General features: G+C 47.4%; 2 gene segments (V, D, J or C); both read right to left on the minus strand.

Moving 5' to 3' along the window:
- Positions 1–7,884: 7,884 nt before the first annotated feature.
- Positions 7,885–8,782, minus strand: LOC142068719 (T cell receptor alpha variable 27-like). The segment is given in 2 exon segments: positions 7,885–8,177; positions 8,725–8,782. Coding segments are annotated over 2 exon segments (351 nt in total).
- Positions 8,783–16,033: 7,251 nt separating this feature from the next.
- LOC125629018 (T cell receptor alpha variable 41-like) lies at positions 16,034–17,701 on the minus strand. The segment is given in 2 exon segments: positions 16,034–17,165; positions 17,587–17,701. Coding segments are annotated over 2 exon segments (408 nt in total).

Raw genomic sequence — 17,701 nt, forward strand, 5'->3', positions numbered from 1 at the left:
AACAAAGTCTAATAGAATCTGCCCAAGTTGGGAGTGGGGTTCCAATGAGTATTGGACTTTTCAGCTTGGAAAAGAGATGACTAAGGGGGATATGATAGAGGTCTATAAAATCATGACTGGTGTAGAGAAAGTAGATGAGGAAGTGCTATTTACTCCTTCTCATAACACAAGAACTGAAATTAATAGGCAGCAGGTTTAAAACAAACAAAAGGAAGTCTTTCTTCACACAATGCACAGTCAACCCATGGAACTCTTTGCCAGAGGATGTTGTGAAGGCCAAGACTATAACAGGGTTCAAAAAAGAAATAGATAAATTCATGGAGGATAGGTCCATCAATGGCTATTAACCAGGATGGGCAGGGATGGTGTCCCTAGCCTCTGTTTGCCAGAAGCTGGGAATGGGCGACAGGGAATCGATCACTTGATGATTACCTGTTCTGTTCATTCCCTTGGGGCACCTGGCATTGGCCACTGTCAGAAGACAGGATACTGGGCTAGATGGACCTTTGTTCTGACCTAGTCTGGCCATTCTTATGTTCTTACCAAGCCTGCAAATCCTGCACCTGGGCAGGGGTTTAGACTAGAAGGCCCCTGCTAACCCTGTGAGACTAATTTCTCCTCCCAACAGGTACATCCACAGGGCCCCAGACTTTGACCAGATGCTCTGGTCAAAACAGTATTTGGGAACCTCAAGACTCAGACGTGGATGCCTCATGGGATTTCCAAATGCAGCTAGCCCCTAACTTCCAGGGAAGCCAATGGGACCTGGGAGCTTTTGAAAATCCTTCCAGGCATCTGCTGGTTCTCTGGGCACCTAAGTACCTCCGCAAATCTAGCTCCAGGTGCCTCTCTGTATCTTTAGGTCCCTAAATACCTTTGCAAATCTGACCCTTCATAGAATCATAAAATTGTGGGACTGGAAGGGACCTCAAGAGATCATCTAGTCCAGTGCCCTCCACTCATGGCAAGACTAAGCATTATCTAGACCATCCCTGACAGGTGTTTGTCTAACCTGCTCTCAGAAATCTCCAATGATGCAGATTCCACAACCTCCCTGGGAAATTTATTCCAGTGCTTAACCACCCTGACAGTTAGGAAGTTTTTCCTAATGTCCAACCTAAACCTCCCTTGCTGCAATTTAAGCCCATTGCTCCTTGTCCTAGCCTCAGAGGTTAAGGAGAACAATTTTTCTCCCTCCTCCTTGTAACAACCTTTTAGGTACTTGAAAACCATTATCATGTCCCCTCTCAGCCTTCTGTTTTTCAAACTAAACAGCAACCCCCCCCCTTTTTTTTCAATCTTCTCTCATAGGTCATATTTTCTAGACCTTTAATCACTTTTTGTTGCTCTTCTCTAGACATTTCATTGGAAGACAATAGCAATTAGGGTTCTAAGTGTCTGAGACTTTGGATACAGTCATGAACTTCTCCATGGTGTTTTTAAAAGCTGAGAATTTCAAAAGAGCCTAAGGGAGTTGGGCACTTATTTCTCCCTGGGGTTCCCTGGGTCGATTCTCCAGCCCCTTTGAGGATCCCAGGTTGTAAATGGATTGTCTGTGTGAGCTCCCTGCCCAGGACTCCCAGGGATTCTCTACACTACCAAGTTTTGTCGATGAAACTAATGTTGACATGAAAAAATCAACAAAAGCAAAGGCGCCAAAGCATGTCTACATTTGCTCCCTCTGTCAACAGATCATGTCCACATTCGGGGCACCATTGTCCGCAGTATGAGCAACGCACTGTGCATATGTATCCCACAGCGCCTGGTGACACCATCTGCCCCTAGGTGTTGTGGTAAGGCAGAAATGGAGAACGGCACATCCTGAGACGTGCAAAATGTCCCATCATGCACTGCTTTGTGTCCCAGCCCTCCAAGGGATTCCAGCTTCCTTTCGCACCATTTATCCAACTGTCACAAGTCTTTCTAGTGCACGCCAGCATCTGCAGTGAGAGAGGCTGGATCCCGCGCTTCTCTCCCTATGCGCTGTCAACTGCCATAAGGACATGGTGCATGGCAGCAGTTACTCATTAAGTTAATGACAGAGGACAACTCACAGGCACCCGAGTGCGATATGGATGGCAGCAACTTATCAGTGCTTTTGGCATTCACAGAGCAACTGCATACGGTAGACCATCGCTTTTTGGGCTAGGGAAACAAGCACTGATTGGTGGGATTGCATTGTCATGCAGGTGTGGGATGAAGACCAGTGGGTACTGAACTTTAGGATGCAGAAAGCAACCTTCCTGGAGCTATGCGCTGAGCTGTTCCCCGACCTGCAGTGCAAGGACACCAGACTGAGAGCTGCCCTTTCAGTAGAGAAGCGTGTTGCAATAGCTGTGTGGAAGCTGGCGAATTCAAACTGCTACCAGTCAGTTGCAAATCAATTTGGAGTGGGAAAGTCCACTGTTGGGGCTGTATTACTTCAAGTGTACAGGGCAACAAATCATATCCTGCTATGGAGGACCGTGACTCTGGGAAACGTGCATGAAATAGTGGATGGCTTTCCAGAGATGGGTTTCCCTAACTGTGGCAGGCCGATTGATGTCACATACATTCCAATTTTAGCCCCAGACCACCTTGCCTCAGAGTACATCAATAGGAAGGGATACTTCTCCATGGTGTTGCAGGTGTTTGTGGATCACCTTGGGCGTTTCACAGACATCAGTGAAGGCTGGTCTGGAAAGGTGCATGACGCACGCATCTTCAGGAACATTGGTCTGTACAGAAAGCTGCAGGCAGGGACTTTCTTTCCAGACCACAAGATCACAGTGGGGGATGTGGAAATGCCCATCGTAATCCTGGGAGTCCCACCTTACCCCTTACAGCCCTGGCTCATGAAACCTTACACAGGACACCTGGACGGCAGCAAGGAGCATTGTAACAACAGTGCCGCATGGTAGTCGAATGTGCCTTTGGCTGTTTGAAAGCTCGCTGAAGGTGTCTCAATGGCAGGCTAGACCTTACCGAGGATAATATTTCCGTGGTCATAGCTGTGGACTGCACTTTGCATAATCTGTGTTACTCTAAGGGTGAAAGGTTTGCTCAGGTGTGGAGCACGGAGGCAGAGTGCTTGGCTGCACACTTTGAGCAGCCAGATGCTAGGGCTGTCGGAGGAGCCCAGGTGGCTGCTATGAACATCGGAGAGGCTTTGAGGAACCACTTTGACAATGAGGGGCATTAACACATGTCTGCTTTGGAGTTGCCTCCCTGGTGCATCCATGTACAGTTTTGGGGCCCAAGATCCATGCAACAAAATGCTTTAGAAGCCTGCTCCCGAGAGTGGATTGATTGCTATCGGCTTTTGTAGAACACAGAATAAAAACGCGGTACCATTAAAATCCTTAGCCTTTATTTATTGTTAAAAAGGGTAAAAACTCCCAAGTGTGTGTAGCTCCAGCGATCATGGTCCAAGCTGTGAGAGGGGGTGGAGCGACGGGGAAACCCAGGAGGGCTGTGGAGTGAAAAGGGATGTGCTGGCGTGTGGGTTGGCAAAGACTTGTGCATGTGCACATGCTGCAGTGGAGGTCGACCACGGACCTGCTCAGTCTGCAGCTGGATTAAAGACTTGAGCATCCCGGCCTGACCCTCTATCACTTGTATCATTCGCTGAGTTGCTTCCCTAGCAAATGCTGTGTTTTCTTTTCTGTCCTGATGTCATAAACATACAGCTAAGGGTAGCATAAAATCCCTTCTTTACCTGTAAGTGGTTAAGAAGCTCAAATAACCTAATTGGCACCTGACCAGAAGGACCAATGAGGAAAGAAGATACTTTCAAATCTGGGGGAGAGGGGCATGGAAGGTTTTTGTTTGTGCTTTCTGTGTGTTCTCCCTTGAGACAAAGAGAGAGACCAAGCAAGTAGTCCAGCTTCTACTGAGATGATACATATACAATTACAGAAATTGTAAGTAATAACAAGGAAATGCTTTAGATTATCTTTTGTTTTAGCTTGTGAATTTTCCCTGTGCTAAGAGGGAGTTTTATTCCTGTTTTTTGTAACTGTAAAGTTAAGTCCAGAGGGGAGTCCTCTGTGTTTTAAATCTTTTATTACCCTGTAAATTTACCTTCCATCCTGATTTTGCAGGTGTGATGCTTTTACTTTTTCTTTATAATGCAGTTCTTCTTTTAAGAATCTGATTGATTTTTAGTGTCCTAAAACCCAGGAATTTGGTCTGTGCTCACTTTGTTAACCTACAGGTTGGTATATTATTCTCAAGTCTCCCCAGGAAAGCTGGTGAAAGGGTTGGGGAATATTTTTGGGGGGGGGAGGGGGAGGAAATATGGCTGCAAATGGCCCCTCCCTGAATATTTGTTTAAATCACTTGGTGGTGGCAGCAAAACCATCCAAGGAAAGGAATTTGTGCCTTGGGGAAGTTTTTAACCTAAGCTGGTGGAATATAAATTTAGGGTGTCCTTCATGCGGGTCCCCACATCTGTACCCCAGAGTTCAGAGTGGGGAGGGAACCCTGACACCTGACTTTTGGCTTCCCAGCACTCTTTGCATTCCCTGGTCTGTCTCTCATCATGCTGCTGCATCTCTCTGAACATGTCTTCTTTGCTGCGCCGTCCCAACCCACATGCAAAGTACACAGCTGTGTAGGGCACCAGAAAATTTGGGGGACGAAATTTCCTGGTGCCCTATGCAGCTGCATGATGCTCCAGCCCCTGCTCCACCACAGCCCTGCCCCCACTCCACCCCTTTCCCAAAGGCCCCACCTCAGTAGGATCGGAGGATAGTGGCCTGTAGAATGTGGTGTTGGAAAGTTGCCTGGCAGCCTCTTGTTCATAATCCCACCTGTTCATGATCACTACAGCACCTCCTTTGTCAGTCCCTTTGATTTTAATGTCAGAGTTGTTTCTGAGGCTGTGGATGGCATTGCATTCTTTACGGCTGAGGTTATGGGACAAGTGATGCTGTTTGTTCACAATTTCAGCCTGTGCACATCTGCAGAAGCTCTCTATGTATCATAGAATCATAGAATATCAGGGTTGGAAGGTACCTCAGGAGGTCATCTAGTCCAACCCCCTGCTCAAAGCAGGATTAATCCCCAACTAAATCATCCCAGACAGGGCTTTGTCAAGCCTGACCTTAAGAACCTCTGTAGAAGTCCAGTCTGTCATTTCAACCATCAGGAGGAATCCACGCGGAATTTTTCTTCTTGTGGTGTTGGTAGGAGGGTTCCTGTGGACCAGTGCGCTGTTCAGTGGTGTGTTGAAAATATTCCTTGAGTTGGAGATGGAGAAAGTAGGATTCCAGATCACCGCAGAACTGTATCATGTGCGTGGTGGTGGTGGGGCAAAAAGGGAGTCCCCGAGATAGGACAGACTCTTCTGTTGGACTAAGTGTGTGGTTGGATAGATTAACAATATTGTTGGGTGAATTAAAGGTACCACTGTTGTAGCCCCTTGTGGCATGTAGGAGTTTAGATCGTTGACTGCCCTTTTTCCTGTGTAGGGAAGTAAAGTGTGCATTGTACATGGTTTGCCTAGATTTTGTAAAGTCCAGCCACGTGGAAGTTTGTGTGGAAGGCTGGTTTTGTATGAGAGTCTCCAGGTTTGAGAGCTCATTCTTGATCTTCTCCTGCTTGCTGTAGAGGATGTTGATCAGGTGGTTCCTCAGTTTCTTTGAGAGTGTGTGGCACAATCTCTCACCATAATCAGTGTAGTATGTCAGTTGCAATGGATTGTTTCAGTCGTTCGCTGGAATGTAACAGTCCCTCATCTGCGCATTGTCCACAGCAGCTGAGTCCTTGAGGAACACACCGCCCACCCCTGCCCACCGGCTTCGGAAGATCAGGAAGAATCTGAGATGCAGCAAAGAAGACAAGTTCATAGAGGTGCTGCAGCATGATGAGAGACAGACTAGGGAACGCAAAGAGTGCTGGGAAGCCGACAGTCAGGACAGAAAAGAGAATGCAGCGTTTGCTAGGCAAGCAACAGAGCAGATGATACAAGTGATGGAGGGTGGGGCCCTGACGCTCAAGTCTTTGATCCAGCTGTAGACTGAGCAGGTCCGTGGTCGACCTCCACTGCAGCACGGGCACAAGTCTTTGCCAACGCTCCCTCTCCCCCCTGCCCCCCCACGCACGCCCGCACATCCCTTTTCACTCCACAGCCCCAATGGTGCCCCAAATGTGGACATGATCTGTCGACAGAGGGAGGAAATCTAGACACGCTTTGGTGCCTTTGCTTTTGTCGATTTTTTCATGATGACATCGACAAAACTTGGTAGTGTAGAGAAGCCCTCGCAGGGGTGGAAGTTTATTGTCACCAAAATTGAGTGTTTTTTTTTTTCGACAAAGTCCCGTTGCAGGGCAGTGTGTACGCTCTCGCTATTGTGCTGCCAAAAGGCAGTTTTTGTGACAAAACTTGGCAGTGTAGACAAGCCCGCAGACTCGGGGAGGTTTTTGTTCAGCTCGCCCTGCATTTCCTCTCGCTGTGCCTCTCACGGCGCAGTAATACACCCCCGAGTCCTCCACCGCCACCTCGGTGATGCGCAGCGGGGCGGACCGGCCGGAGGGGTCAATGGACAGTTCAAACCGCTCCGATGTCTCCGCGGACTTGTAGCCAGAGATCACAGCTCGAGGGGCAGCTCCGGGGCGCTGAGAGTACCAACAAATTCTCTCGTAGCCAGCGACACTTGTGGTTACAGGGGAGCTCAGCCCTGCCCCCCGCCAGGAAAAGCAGCGCAGCAGGCTGAGAAACCTTCCCGTCCACCGCTCCGCCTGGGAATAAAATAAAACCAGAGCATGAAAAATCCCCCAGACACAGACAGGGAAACTGGCAGCAGCAGAAGCAGCAGCGTGAAGTGTCGCCGAGAAGGACACCTGGACACAGGTGAAAATTAATAAATACGGGGGGAATAATGCCCAGAAATGCCACGTGGGAATCTGACTCACTGGAAACAAGGAGCAGCGCAGTCATGGAGGCCAGGGTTTTAAGCATCCTCCCAATGAAGATTCGGTGTCTCTACGCTTCTGCAAGAGGAGCAGCTCCGTTTTCTCTCCACTCGGGCACCCCCCGCCCCCAGCAATGTTAAAAGAAATTAATTAAGCTCTTCTCGCAGAGGGAAGCCGGCCTCTGTCTTCTGAGGGCTGAAGGAATCCGGGAACGCTGCTTCCGCTCCGAATTAAATTGTGACTTTTGGTGTCAAGCACCAAACCGCTCTGTGCTTGGTTGGTAGCTGCCTTTGCGCTGAGCTGCTAAAAAGTCTCGCAGGGTCCGGGACTGGAGGGGTTGGGGTGAGGCTTGACGGAGGAAGTGGAGAGAAAAAACTGTATTTATAGACCAACCAGAAAGTGGTCTCAGTTCTGGAGAATCCCCTCCCGGGTTCTTGTCTGAACTGCACAGGGATACGGGGGAGCAGAGAACTTTGTTCTGGCTTTCATGGGCTGGGGGGGGGGGGGGTAGTGTTGTTTGTTTCTTGTTGCTAATGAAACGTGGATGACCTTATAGCTTTGAAGCCAGAGATATTTTGCATTCGGCTCCCTTAAGGGAAGGTGGTTTCCCACTGATTATGTTTAGAAATGAACTTTCCTTGAGAAAGTACCCCGTGGGAAGAAAAGAAAAAAAAATGAATTCGTGTCTCGGATTTCTTGTAATCTAGTCAATACAATGAACACATGTGGAGTGACTCCGGATGTATGCTGATCTTCACACAGCTGTCCCATAATCTGGAGGCCTGGGTTCCAGTCCCCTGGTCCTCACTATATGGTCCCATTGATTCCACTAGAGCTGTTTTCATTTATAACAGGTCAGGATCTGTCCCTTTGGCTGCCATGGAATTACTTTGCTTTAAACCACCTGGGGAACTGCCCCTGCATCTCCTCCCTTAAACTGCCTGTCAGAGGCTGAGGGTTTTTGCCCTGAGCCCAGCTCTGCCTGTGTCACTGTGCATCCACCGCGCAGAGGTAGCTGCCTGAGTCCCCCAGATGGGAGTCGGTGATGTGCAGAGAGCTGCGTTTCCCACTTTCCAGGCGCTCGCCTATGAACCGCCCCACAGTGACATTGTCATTAGAGCTCACGGTCAGCAGGTGAGTCGGCCCTTGCCCAGGCAGCTGCTGGTACCACTGGAAGGCTTGGTAAGCGCTGGTGAAAGAGCAGGACAGTGTGGAGACCTCCCCTTCCCCTGCAACCAGCCACTCGGGGCTTTGAACCACTTGGGCTTCACAGAGGGAGACTGCAGGGAAACAAAATAAGAGCAGGTAAAATAAAGAATATGAGAGTATTACGTTGTCTGTATATCTATGGATCTAACTATCTAGCCTTCCCTCTGAAGCCTACATCCATCATTCTATTGTTCCATGCCCAGTATCTATTTCTACATGTCTATATATCAATACAGATAGATATAGATCTTTCCATCTACATCTCTATATTTCTTTCTGTTCTCTTCCCGAATCTTAAAAAGCAGGACAAGAAATGCTAACAAATAACTCCAACGCAATATTACTGTTCAAATAGATCAGATGCTGAATTATGGCCCATTGGCAGACCCCTCTCTCCTGACTTGTGCAGTAGCTCTTTAGATAGATCGATAGATAGATGGATAGATGGATGGATAGATAGATAGAGGCGGTATATGGGGATGGATGGATAGATAGATCGATAGATAGATCCCTACTGACAGAGCCATGAAGAAAGGCTAAGAGATCTTGTCCCTCACTGACTTCCAAGATTCTGCATCTTTTTGCTCTTTAGAACTACAAAATATTTGTTTCACTCACACAGAAAAACAACGGTGAGGAGAAGGCTCCACAAAGCAGCTCCACTCTCTGAGGCCATGGTGAGCTCCGTTTCTTCTCTCCCTTGCAGATGCAGATACCGAAGCAGAATCAGTCCAAGGAGGGTCTGCAGGAGACCAGTGGAAACGAGAATTTTCTGTCCTTTCAGGTTTTAGCCTTCTCAGGGGGAAGGATTCCCCGCCTATAGAGGCTGCTGTTTCATTGTGTGCCCCGGGGAGGAACGGCAGCTCTGTGAACTGGGCTGGGCTGGGGACAGTGAGGACAGCCCGGACCTCAGGCTGTGGGAATTAACCAGAGTCTGCAGGGGAGGAGGGTGAGCCTTCTAGCGCCATCTGCTGTCCGGTTAGAGAAAGGCGGGGGAGAAATTCTTTGATACAGGGGAATTCCAGTTTTTATCATGGAAATGATACGGAACCAGGCACAGCTGCACCATCCATTTTCTCCTGTGGATCTTGGCCGATTTACATAAGCTGGGGGCATGGCTCCATTGACTCCAATAGACCACTGCCAAGTTAGGAAAGCTGAGATCTAAGCCCTTGAAAACATAGACAATTGGTAAGTAAGAGCCTCTGGCAAGCAAGTCTATGGGGCGAAACAGAGCAGGAGAGTTTTCAGTTTTTTAGAGAGATATTAATAGGGGCACAAAAGCAAATTATCCCAACCAATAGGAAAGTTAGGAATTGTGGTAAGAGGCCACCTTGGCTTAACCAGGAGGTCTTCAATGACCTGAAAGTCAAAAAAAAAATCAGGCAAAAAGCAGAAACTAGATTAAATTACAAAAGACAAATACTTTTAAAAACCCACAAGCATGTAGGGACTAAATTAGAAAGGCCAAGGCACAAAATGAGATTAAACTAGATAGGATCGTAAAGGATATCAAGGCAGTATTTGACAAATACATAAGAACAGAGAGAAAGACCAAGGACAGGATAGACTCATTACTCACTAAGGATGGAAAGACAAAAACAGAAAATGCAGCAATGGCTGAATTGTTCAATGCCCTTTTTGTTTCAGTTTCCACCCCCCCCCCCCCACCCAAAAAAAAAAAGTTAAGTAATCAGGCAGCTAACATAGTGAACATCAGTATAAATGGGGCAGGATCTGAGCTAAAACAGGAAAAGAAAAAATTAAGAATTACTTAGACAAGTTAAGTGTCTTCAAGACAGCAGGGCCTAATGAAATACATCCTAGAATACTGAAGGAACTGGCTGAATCCATTAGCGATTTATCTTTGATAACTTAGGGAGGACAGGACAGATACCAGAGAACTGGAGAAGGGCAAATATAGTACCTAGCTATAAAAAGAGCAATATGGAAAACGTGGGGAATTATAAACCAGTAGGCTTAATTTCAGTATCTGGAAAGATAATGGAGCAAAAAATCAGTCAATCTATTTGTAACCTCCGAGATGAAAATAAGGTAATAAATAACAGTCAACATGGATTTGCCAAGAAAAAATCATGTCAAACCAAGGTAGTATCCTTCTTTGACAGAATAACAAGTTTTGTGGATGGGGGGAAGCTGTAGATGGGATATTTCTCAACATTAGTAAGACTTTTGATACTGTTTCACATAAACAAACTAAAGAAATATCACCTAGACCAGGGCTTCTCAAACCTGGTCCATGGCTTGTTCAGGGTAAGCCCCTGGCACGCTGCAAGATGCTTTGTTTACCTGAGCATCTGCAGGCAGGGCAGCTCGCAGCTCCCAGTGGCTGCGGTGCACCGTTTCTGGCCAATGGGAGCTGTGGGAAGCGGCGCGGTGCAGGCCACCACTTCCTGCACCTCCCATTGGCTGGAAACTGTGAACCCTGGTCACTGGGAGCTGCGAGCTGCCGTACCTGCAGATGCTCAGGTAAACAAAGCATCTTGCAGCGTGTCAGGGACTTACCCTTAACAAGCCATGGACCAGGTTTGAGAAGCCCTGGTCTCGATAATTCTTACTCCTTCTTCAGTGCATGGGATTGGACTCTACGACTGATCAGTGTCCCTTCCAGTTCTACATTTCTATGATTCTGTGATCGACTTCCATGGAGTTATGTTGCTTCGCAACACCTGGGAATATGTCCCTGCATCTCCTCCCCTAAGCTGTCTCTCAGAGACTGAGGGGTTTTGCCCTGAGCCCAGCTCTGCCTGTGTCACTGTGCATCCACCATACAGAGGTAGCTGCCTGAGTCCCCCAGCTGGGAATCAGTGATGTGCAGAGAGCTGTGTTTCCCATTTTCCAGGCGCTCGCCTATGAACCGCCCCACAGTGAAATTGTCATTAGAGCTTGCGGTCAACAGATTTGCTGGCCCTTGCCTAGAGCATTGCTGGTACCAGTAGAAGGTTTGATAAGTGCTGGTGAAAGAGCAGGACATGGTGGTGACCTCCCCTTTGCCAGTAACCAGCCACTCGGGGCTCTGAACCACTTGGGATTCACAGCAGGAGACTGGAGGGAAACAAATGGGTGCAGTAGCTCAGAGAGAGAGAGAGAGAGAGATCTTCATTCCTCTATCTATCTAAGAGATTTTAAACTCTCAGTGACATCTAAGAATCTGCATCCTTTTGCCCTTTAGAATGAGGAAATATTTGTTTCACTCACAGAGAAAAATAAAGGTGATGAGAAGGCCCCACAGAGTAGCTCCACTCTCTGAGGCCATGGTGAGCTCCGTTCTTCTCTCCCTTGCAGATGCAGTTCGAAGCAGAGTCAATCCGAGAAAGGTCTGCAGGAGACCAGTGGAAATGAGAATTTTCTGTCCCTTCAGGTTACAGCCTCTCAAGGGGAAGGATGGCAATGATACAGAGCCATACACCTCTTCAACATGCATTTACTCCAATGGACCTACCCCGATTTAAAGCAGCTGGGGATATGGCTCCATTGACTCCAATGGACCACTGCCAATTCAAAAGAGCTGAGGATCTGTCCCCTTGAAAGCTCAGAGAATTGGTAGGTAAGATCCCCTGGGAAGCAAATCTATGGGGGGGAAAGAGTTCAGGAGAGTTGGCGGTTTTTAGAGAGATATTATGAAGGGCACAAAAGCAAACTATCCCAAGGTATGGGAAGGTTAGGAAGTATGGTAAGAGGCCACCTTGGCTCAACCAGGAGGTTTTCAATGACCTGAAACTCAAAAGAAAGAAAGAAAGAAAGAAAGAAAGAAAGAAAGAAAGAAAGAAAGAAAGAAAGAAAGAAAGAAAGAAAGAAAGAAAGAAAGAAAGAAAGAAAGAAAGAAAGGTAAACAGTAGAAACGAGAGCAAATATTTAAGAACAGCAGCACAAGCATGTCGGGAACAAATTAGAAAAGCCAAGGCACAAAATGAGATTAAACTAGCTAGGGTCATAAAGGATAACAAAGTATTTTACAAATATACAAGAAGCATGAGGAAGACCAAGAACAGGGTTGGCCCACTACTCATTAAGGATGGAAAGACAATAACAGAAAATGCAGCAGTGGCTGAATTGTTAAATGCCTATTTTGTTTCCATTTTCACCAAAAAAAGTGATTGGGCAGCTAACATAGTGGACGTCAGTGTAAATGGGGGTAGGAACTGAGGCTAAAACAGGAAAAGAAAAAATTAAGAATTACTTAGACAAGTTAGATGTCTTCAAGTTGGCAGGATCTGATGAAATACATCCTAGTAACTGGATGAAGAGATCTCTGAGCATCAGTGATTATCTTTGAGAACTTATGGAGGACGGGAGAGACACCAGAGGACTGGAGAAGGACAAATGTAGTGCCTGTCTTTAAAAAGGGGAATATGGACAACCCTGGGAATTATAAACCAGTCAGCTTAATTTCAGGGTCTGCAAAGATAATGTAGCAAAAAATGATCAAACAATATATTTGTAATCTCCTAGAAGAAAATAAGATAATAAATAACAGCCAGCATGGATTTGTCAAGAACAAATCATGTCAAACGAAGATAGTTCCCTCTTTAACAAGTCTCATGGATAGGGGAGAAGTGGTAGATGGGATACATCTCAACTTTAGTAAGACTTTTGCTACTGTCTCACCTGACTTTCTCATAAACAAATTAGAGAAATATCACCCAGACAAACCTTATATAAGATGGGTGCACAACTGCCTGGAAAAGTGTACACAGAGAATAGTTATCAATGGTTCACAGTTGAGTTACAAGGGCATATCGAATGGGGTCCCATGGGGAATCTGTCCCAGGTTTTGTTCTATGAAATATCTTCATGAATGGTTTATGGACAATGCCACAGAGAGTACACTTGTAAAGTCTGCAAAAGATACTAAGCTGGGAGGGGTTGCAAGTACTTTGGAGGACAGAATTAGAATTCAGAATGATCTTGACAAACTGGAGAAGTGGTCTGAGTTAAATGGGATGAAATTCAATAAGGACAAATACAAAGTACTCCCCTTAGGAATCAATTGCACAAACACAGAATGTGAAATGAGTGCCTAGGAAGGAGTACTGCAGAATAGGATCTGGGAGTTACAGTAGATCACAAACTAAATATTAGTCAGCAACATAATATGGTTGCCAAAAAAATGAACATCATTCTGGAATATGTTAACTGGAGCGCTTTAAGCAAGAGAATGCATCCGACGAAGTGGGTATTCACCCATGAAAGCTTATACTCCAATAAGTCTGTTAGTCTATAAGGTGCCACAGGACTCTTTCCCGCTTAAGCAAGAGAAGTAATTCTTCCACTCCACTCAGCACTGATAAGGCCTCCAATGCAGTATTGTGACCAGTTCTGAGCACCACACTTCAGGAAAAGTGTGGACAAAGCCTAGGGAGCAGCCACAAAAATTATGAAAGGTCTAGAAAACATGATCTGTGAGGGAAAAGAGAAAAAACTGTGTATGTTTCATCTGGAGAAGAGAAGGAGGGGAGACATGATAACAGTCTTCAAATAGGTAAAAGGTTATTTTAAAGAACAAGATGATAAATTGTTCTTCTTAACCACTGAGGACAGGACAAGAAGTAATGAGCTTAAATTGCAGCAAGGAAGATTTAGGTTAGACGTTAGGAAAAGCTTCCTGTCAGGGTGGATAAGCACTGGAACAAATTGCCTAGGGAGGTTGTGGAATCTCCATCACTGGAGGTTTTTAAGACAAACACCTGTCAGGGGTGGTCTAAATAATATTCACTCCTGCTTCAGTGCAGGGGACTGGACTCTACGACTGATCAGTGTCCCTTCCAGTTCTACATTTCTATGATTCTGTGATCGACTTCCATGGACTACTGTTGCTTTGCAACATCTGGGAATATGTCCCTGCATCTCCTCCCCTAAGCTGCCTGTCAGAGACTGAGGGTTTTTGCCCTGAGCCCAGCTCTGCCTGTGTCACTGTGCATCCACCGTGCAGAGGTAGCTGCCTGAGTCCCCCAGATGGGAGTCGGTGATGTGCAGAGAGCTGCGTTTCCCACTTTCCAGGCGCTCGCCTATGAACCGCCCCACAGTGACATTTTCATTAGAGCTCGTGGTCAACAGGTGGGTCGGCCCTTGCCCAGGCAGCTGCTGGTACCAGTAGAAGGTTCGGTAAGTGCTGGTGAAAGAGCAGGACATGGTGGTGACCTCCCCTTCTCCAGTAACCAGCCACTCGGGGCTCTGAACCACTTGGGCTTTGCAGCAGGAGACTGGAGGGAAAAGAAATAACAGCAGGTAAAATAAAGACTATGAGAGTGTTACATTGACTCTTTATCTATGGATCTATCTATCCAGCCTTCCCTCTGCAGACTCCATCCATCACTCTATTGTTCTATCCCCAGTATCTATATCTACTTGTCTATACAGTTAGATATAGATCTTGCCATCAGCATCTATTTATTCTTCTCTGTACACTCCCTGAATCTTAAAAAAGCAGGACAAGGAATGATAACAAAGAACTCCAAAGCAATATTACTGTTCAAATAGATCAGAGGCTGCGATATGTCCCATTGGCAGGCCCCTCTCTCCTGATGGGTGCAGTAGCTCATAGTTAGACAGTGTAATGGAGAGCTATCTATCTAACTATTTACCTATCCATCTATAAGATCTTGCCCCTCACTGACTTTTAAGAGTTTGCATCTTTTTACCCTTTAGAACGAGAAGATATTTGTTTCACTCACAGAGAAAAGCAAAGGTGAGGAGAAGGTTCCACAGAGCAGTTCCTCTCCCTGAGGCCATGGTGAGCTCCGTTTCTTCTCTCCCTTGCAGAGGAATATACCGAGGCAGAGTCAATCCGTGGAAGGTTTTCAGGAGGCCAGTGGAAATGAGAATTCTCCCTCCCCTCAGGTTTCAGCCTTCTCAAGGGGAAGGATTCTCCGCCTACAGAGGCTGCTGTTTCATTGTGTGCCCCGGGGAGGAACGGCAGCTCTGTGACCTGGGCTGGGCTGGGGACATTGAGGACAGCCCGGACCTCAGGCTGCGGGAATTAACCAGGGTCTGCAGGGGAGGAGGGTGAGCCCTCTCGCGCCATCTGCTGCCCTGGGACAGAGAGGGGGTGGGAAGAAGTTTTTTGCTTCAGAGGAATCCCAGCTGAAGGATCACGAGAATGGTACAGAAACAAACACAGTTTCATTCCCCATTTTCTACACTGATTTACACCTGCTGGGGATATGGCTACATTGGCTCCAATGAACCACTGCCAATTTACAAGAGCTGAGGATCTGTCCCTTAAAAACTCAGAGAATTGGTAAGTAAGATCCCCTGGTAAGCAAGTCTATAAGGAAAAAGAGAGCAGGAGAGTTGGCAGTTTTTCTAGAGGGATATTATTATGGCCAGAAGAGAAAACTATCCTAATGTATAGGAAAGTTAGGAAGTATGGCCAGGAATCGTGGCCAATGGGAGCGGCGGGGGTGGAGGCTGCATGCCAGGGCAGCAGCATGGGCCGCGCAAAGCCACTTGTTCCCCTCCACACACACAACAAAGGGGAGCTGCCCCAGGTAAGTGACCCTCAACCCAACCCCCTAACCCAACCCTGAACCCTCTCCCACACCCTAATTCCCTCCCAGACCCCACACCCCAACCCTGAGCCCCTACTCTGAGCCCAAGCCCTGAGCCTGCTCGAGCACCCTAAATCTCTTCTAGATGGTAGACCCCCACAGCAAAACCCTGAGCCCCCTCCCAAACCCTAACTTTTGCCTAGAATCCAGACCCCAGCCCTGAGCCCCCTCTCGCACCCTAATTCCCTCCCAGACCCCGCACTCCCACCCCAACCTCCTGCCCTGAGCCCCCTCCCACACTCCAAACCCCTTGGCCCCAGCCTGGAGCCACCTCCTGCATCCCTAAGGCCTCATCCCCAGCCCCACCCTACAGCCTGCACCCCCAGTTGGATCCCTCACCCCTCCCACACCCACCCTCATGTCTCAGTCTTCTCCCACATACTGAACCCCTCATTTTTGGCCCTACCCTGGAGCCGAGGGGCCCCACAAAATCTAATAGCCCCAGGACCCCAGAAGAGTTAATCCAGCCCTCGAAGGAGTACTGCAGAAAAGGATCTAGGGGTTGTAGTGGATCGCAAACTAAATATTAGTCAGCGTTGTAATATTGTTGCAAAAACAGTGGACATCATTCTGTGACTCAAGTATTGCGACCAGTTTAGGGCACCAGACTTCAGGAAAAATGTGGATAAAGCCCAGGGGGCAGGAACAAAAATTATTAAAGGTCTAGAACACATGATCTAGAGGGAAAAGAGGAAAAAACTACAGGTTTCATCTGGAGAAGAGAAGGAAGAGGGACATGATAACAGTCTTCAAGTAGGTAAAAGGTTGTTTTAAAGAAGAAGGTGATAAATTGTTCTCCTTAACCGCTGAGGACAGGACAAGAAGTAATGAGCTTAAGTTGCAGCAAGGGAGATTTAGTTTAGACGGTAGGAAAAGCCCCCTGTCAGGGTGGTTAAGCACTGGAATAAATTGCCTAGGGGGGTTGTGGAATCTCCATCACTGGGGATTTTTAAGACCAGGTTAGACAAACACCTGTCAGGGATGGTCTAGATAATACTCACTCCTGCTTCAGTGCAGAAGCCTGACCTATATAACCTATCAGTGTCCCTTCCAGTTCTACATTTCTATGATTCTGTGATTGACTTCCATGGAGTAAAGTTGCTTTACACCGTCTGAGGATCTGTCCCTGCATTTCCTGCCCTAAGCTGTCTCTCAGAAGATGAGAGTTTTTGCCCTGAGCCCAGCTCTGCCTGTGTCACTGTGCTCTCACTGCACAGAGGTAGCTGCCTGAGTCCCCCAGCTGGGAGTCGGTGATGTGCAGAGAGCTGCGTTTCCCATCTTCCAGGGGCTGCCCCACGAACCGCTGCTCGGTAGCGTTGTCCTGAGGGCTCACGGCCAGCAGGTAGGTCAGGTCTCGCCCAGGGAGCTGCTGGTACCAGTGGAAGGTTTGGTACTTGGTGGTGAACGTGCAGGACATGGTGACAACCTCCCCTTCCCAAGTAGCCAGCGACTGGGGGCTCTGATCCACTTGGGCTTCGCAGCAGGAGACTGGAGAGAAACAAAATACCAGTTAAAATATTCAAGTGTAGGTGAGAGTGTGTTACTTTGCCTGTCTACCTATCTGACCATTCTTCCCTATGTGCTATCTCCCTATCCTTCCCTCTGAAGCACCTTTCCGTCCATCTATTGACCCATGCACCCTATCTCTCTCCACCTAGAATCTTCCCCAGTCTGAAAAGAGGCAAGAAATGCTAACAAAGAACCCCGGGACAAGATGACTCTGTAAGTAGATCAGGCACGGAGTGTGTCCCATTGGCAGCCCCCTCTTTCCCATATATAGGTGGTGTAACTCTGAATCAAACAGAGCAGGGAACTGAATCAAATACGTCTCCACTCATTTCTGCCTCAATGTCCGACAAGCGAAGCAGCTGCCTTGGAGGAGCCCAGAGTGTTCTGAGCAGAAACTTACAGTACAAAGGAAGAAAGACCCAGGGGCTTTGCAGTCTCATGATTCCCAGGGGGGTGAGGTGAATTTCTGAGACCGGTAGCAGCCGGGCACTGAGGTGCAATGGTGCCTGGCTCAT

The sequence above is a fragment of the Caretta caretta genome, chromosome 13, assembly GCF_965140235.1.
Source record: "Caretta caretta isolate rCarCar2 chromosome 13, rCarCar1.hap1, whole genome shotgun sequence".
Taxonomy (NCBI): Eukaryota; Metazoa; Chordata; order Testudines; family Cheloniidae; genus Caretta; species Caretta caretta.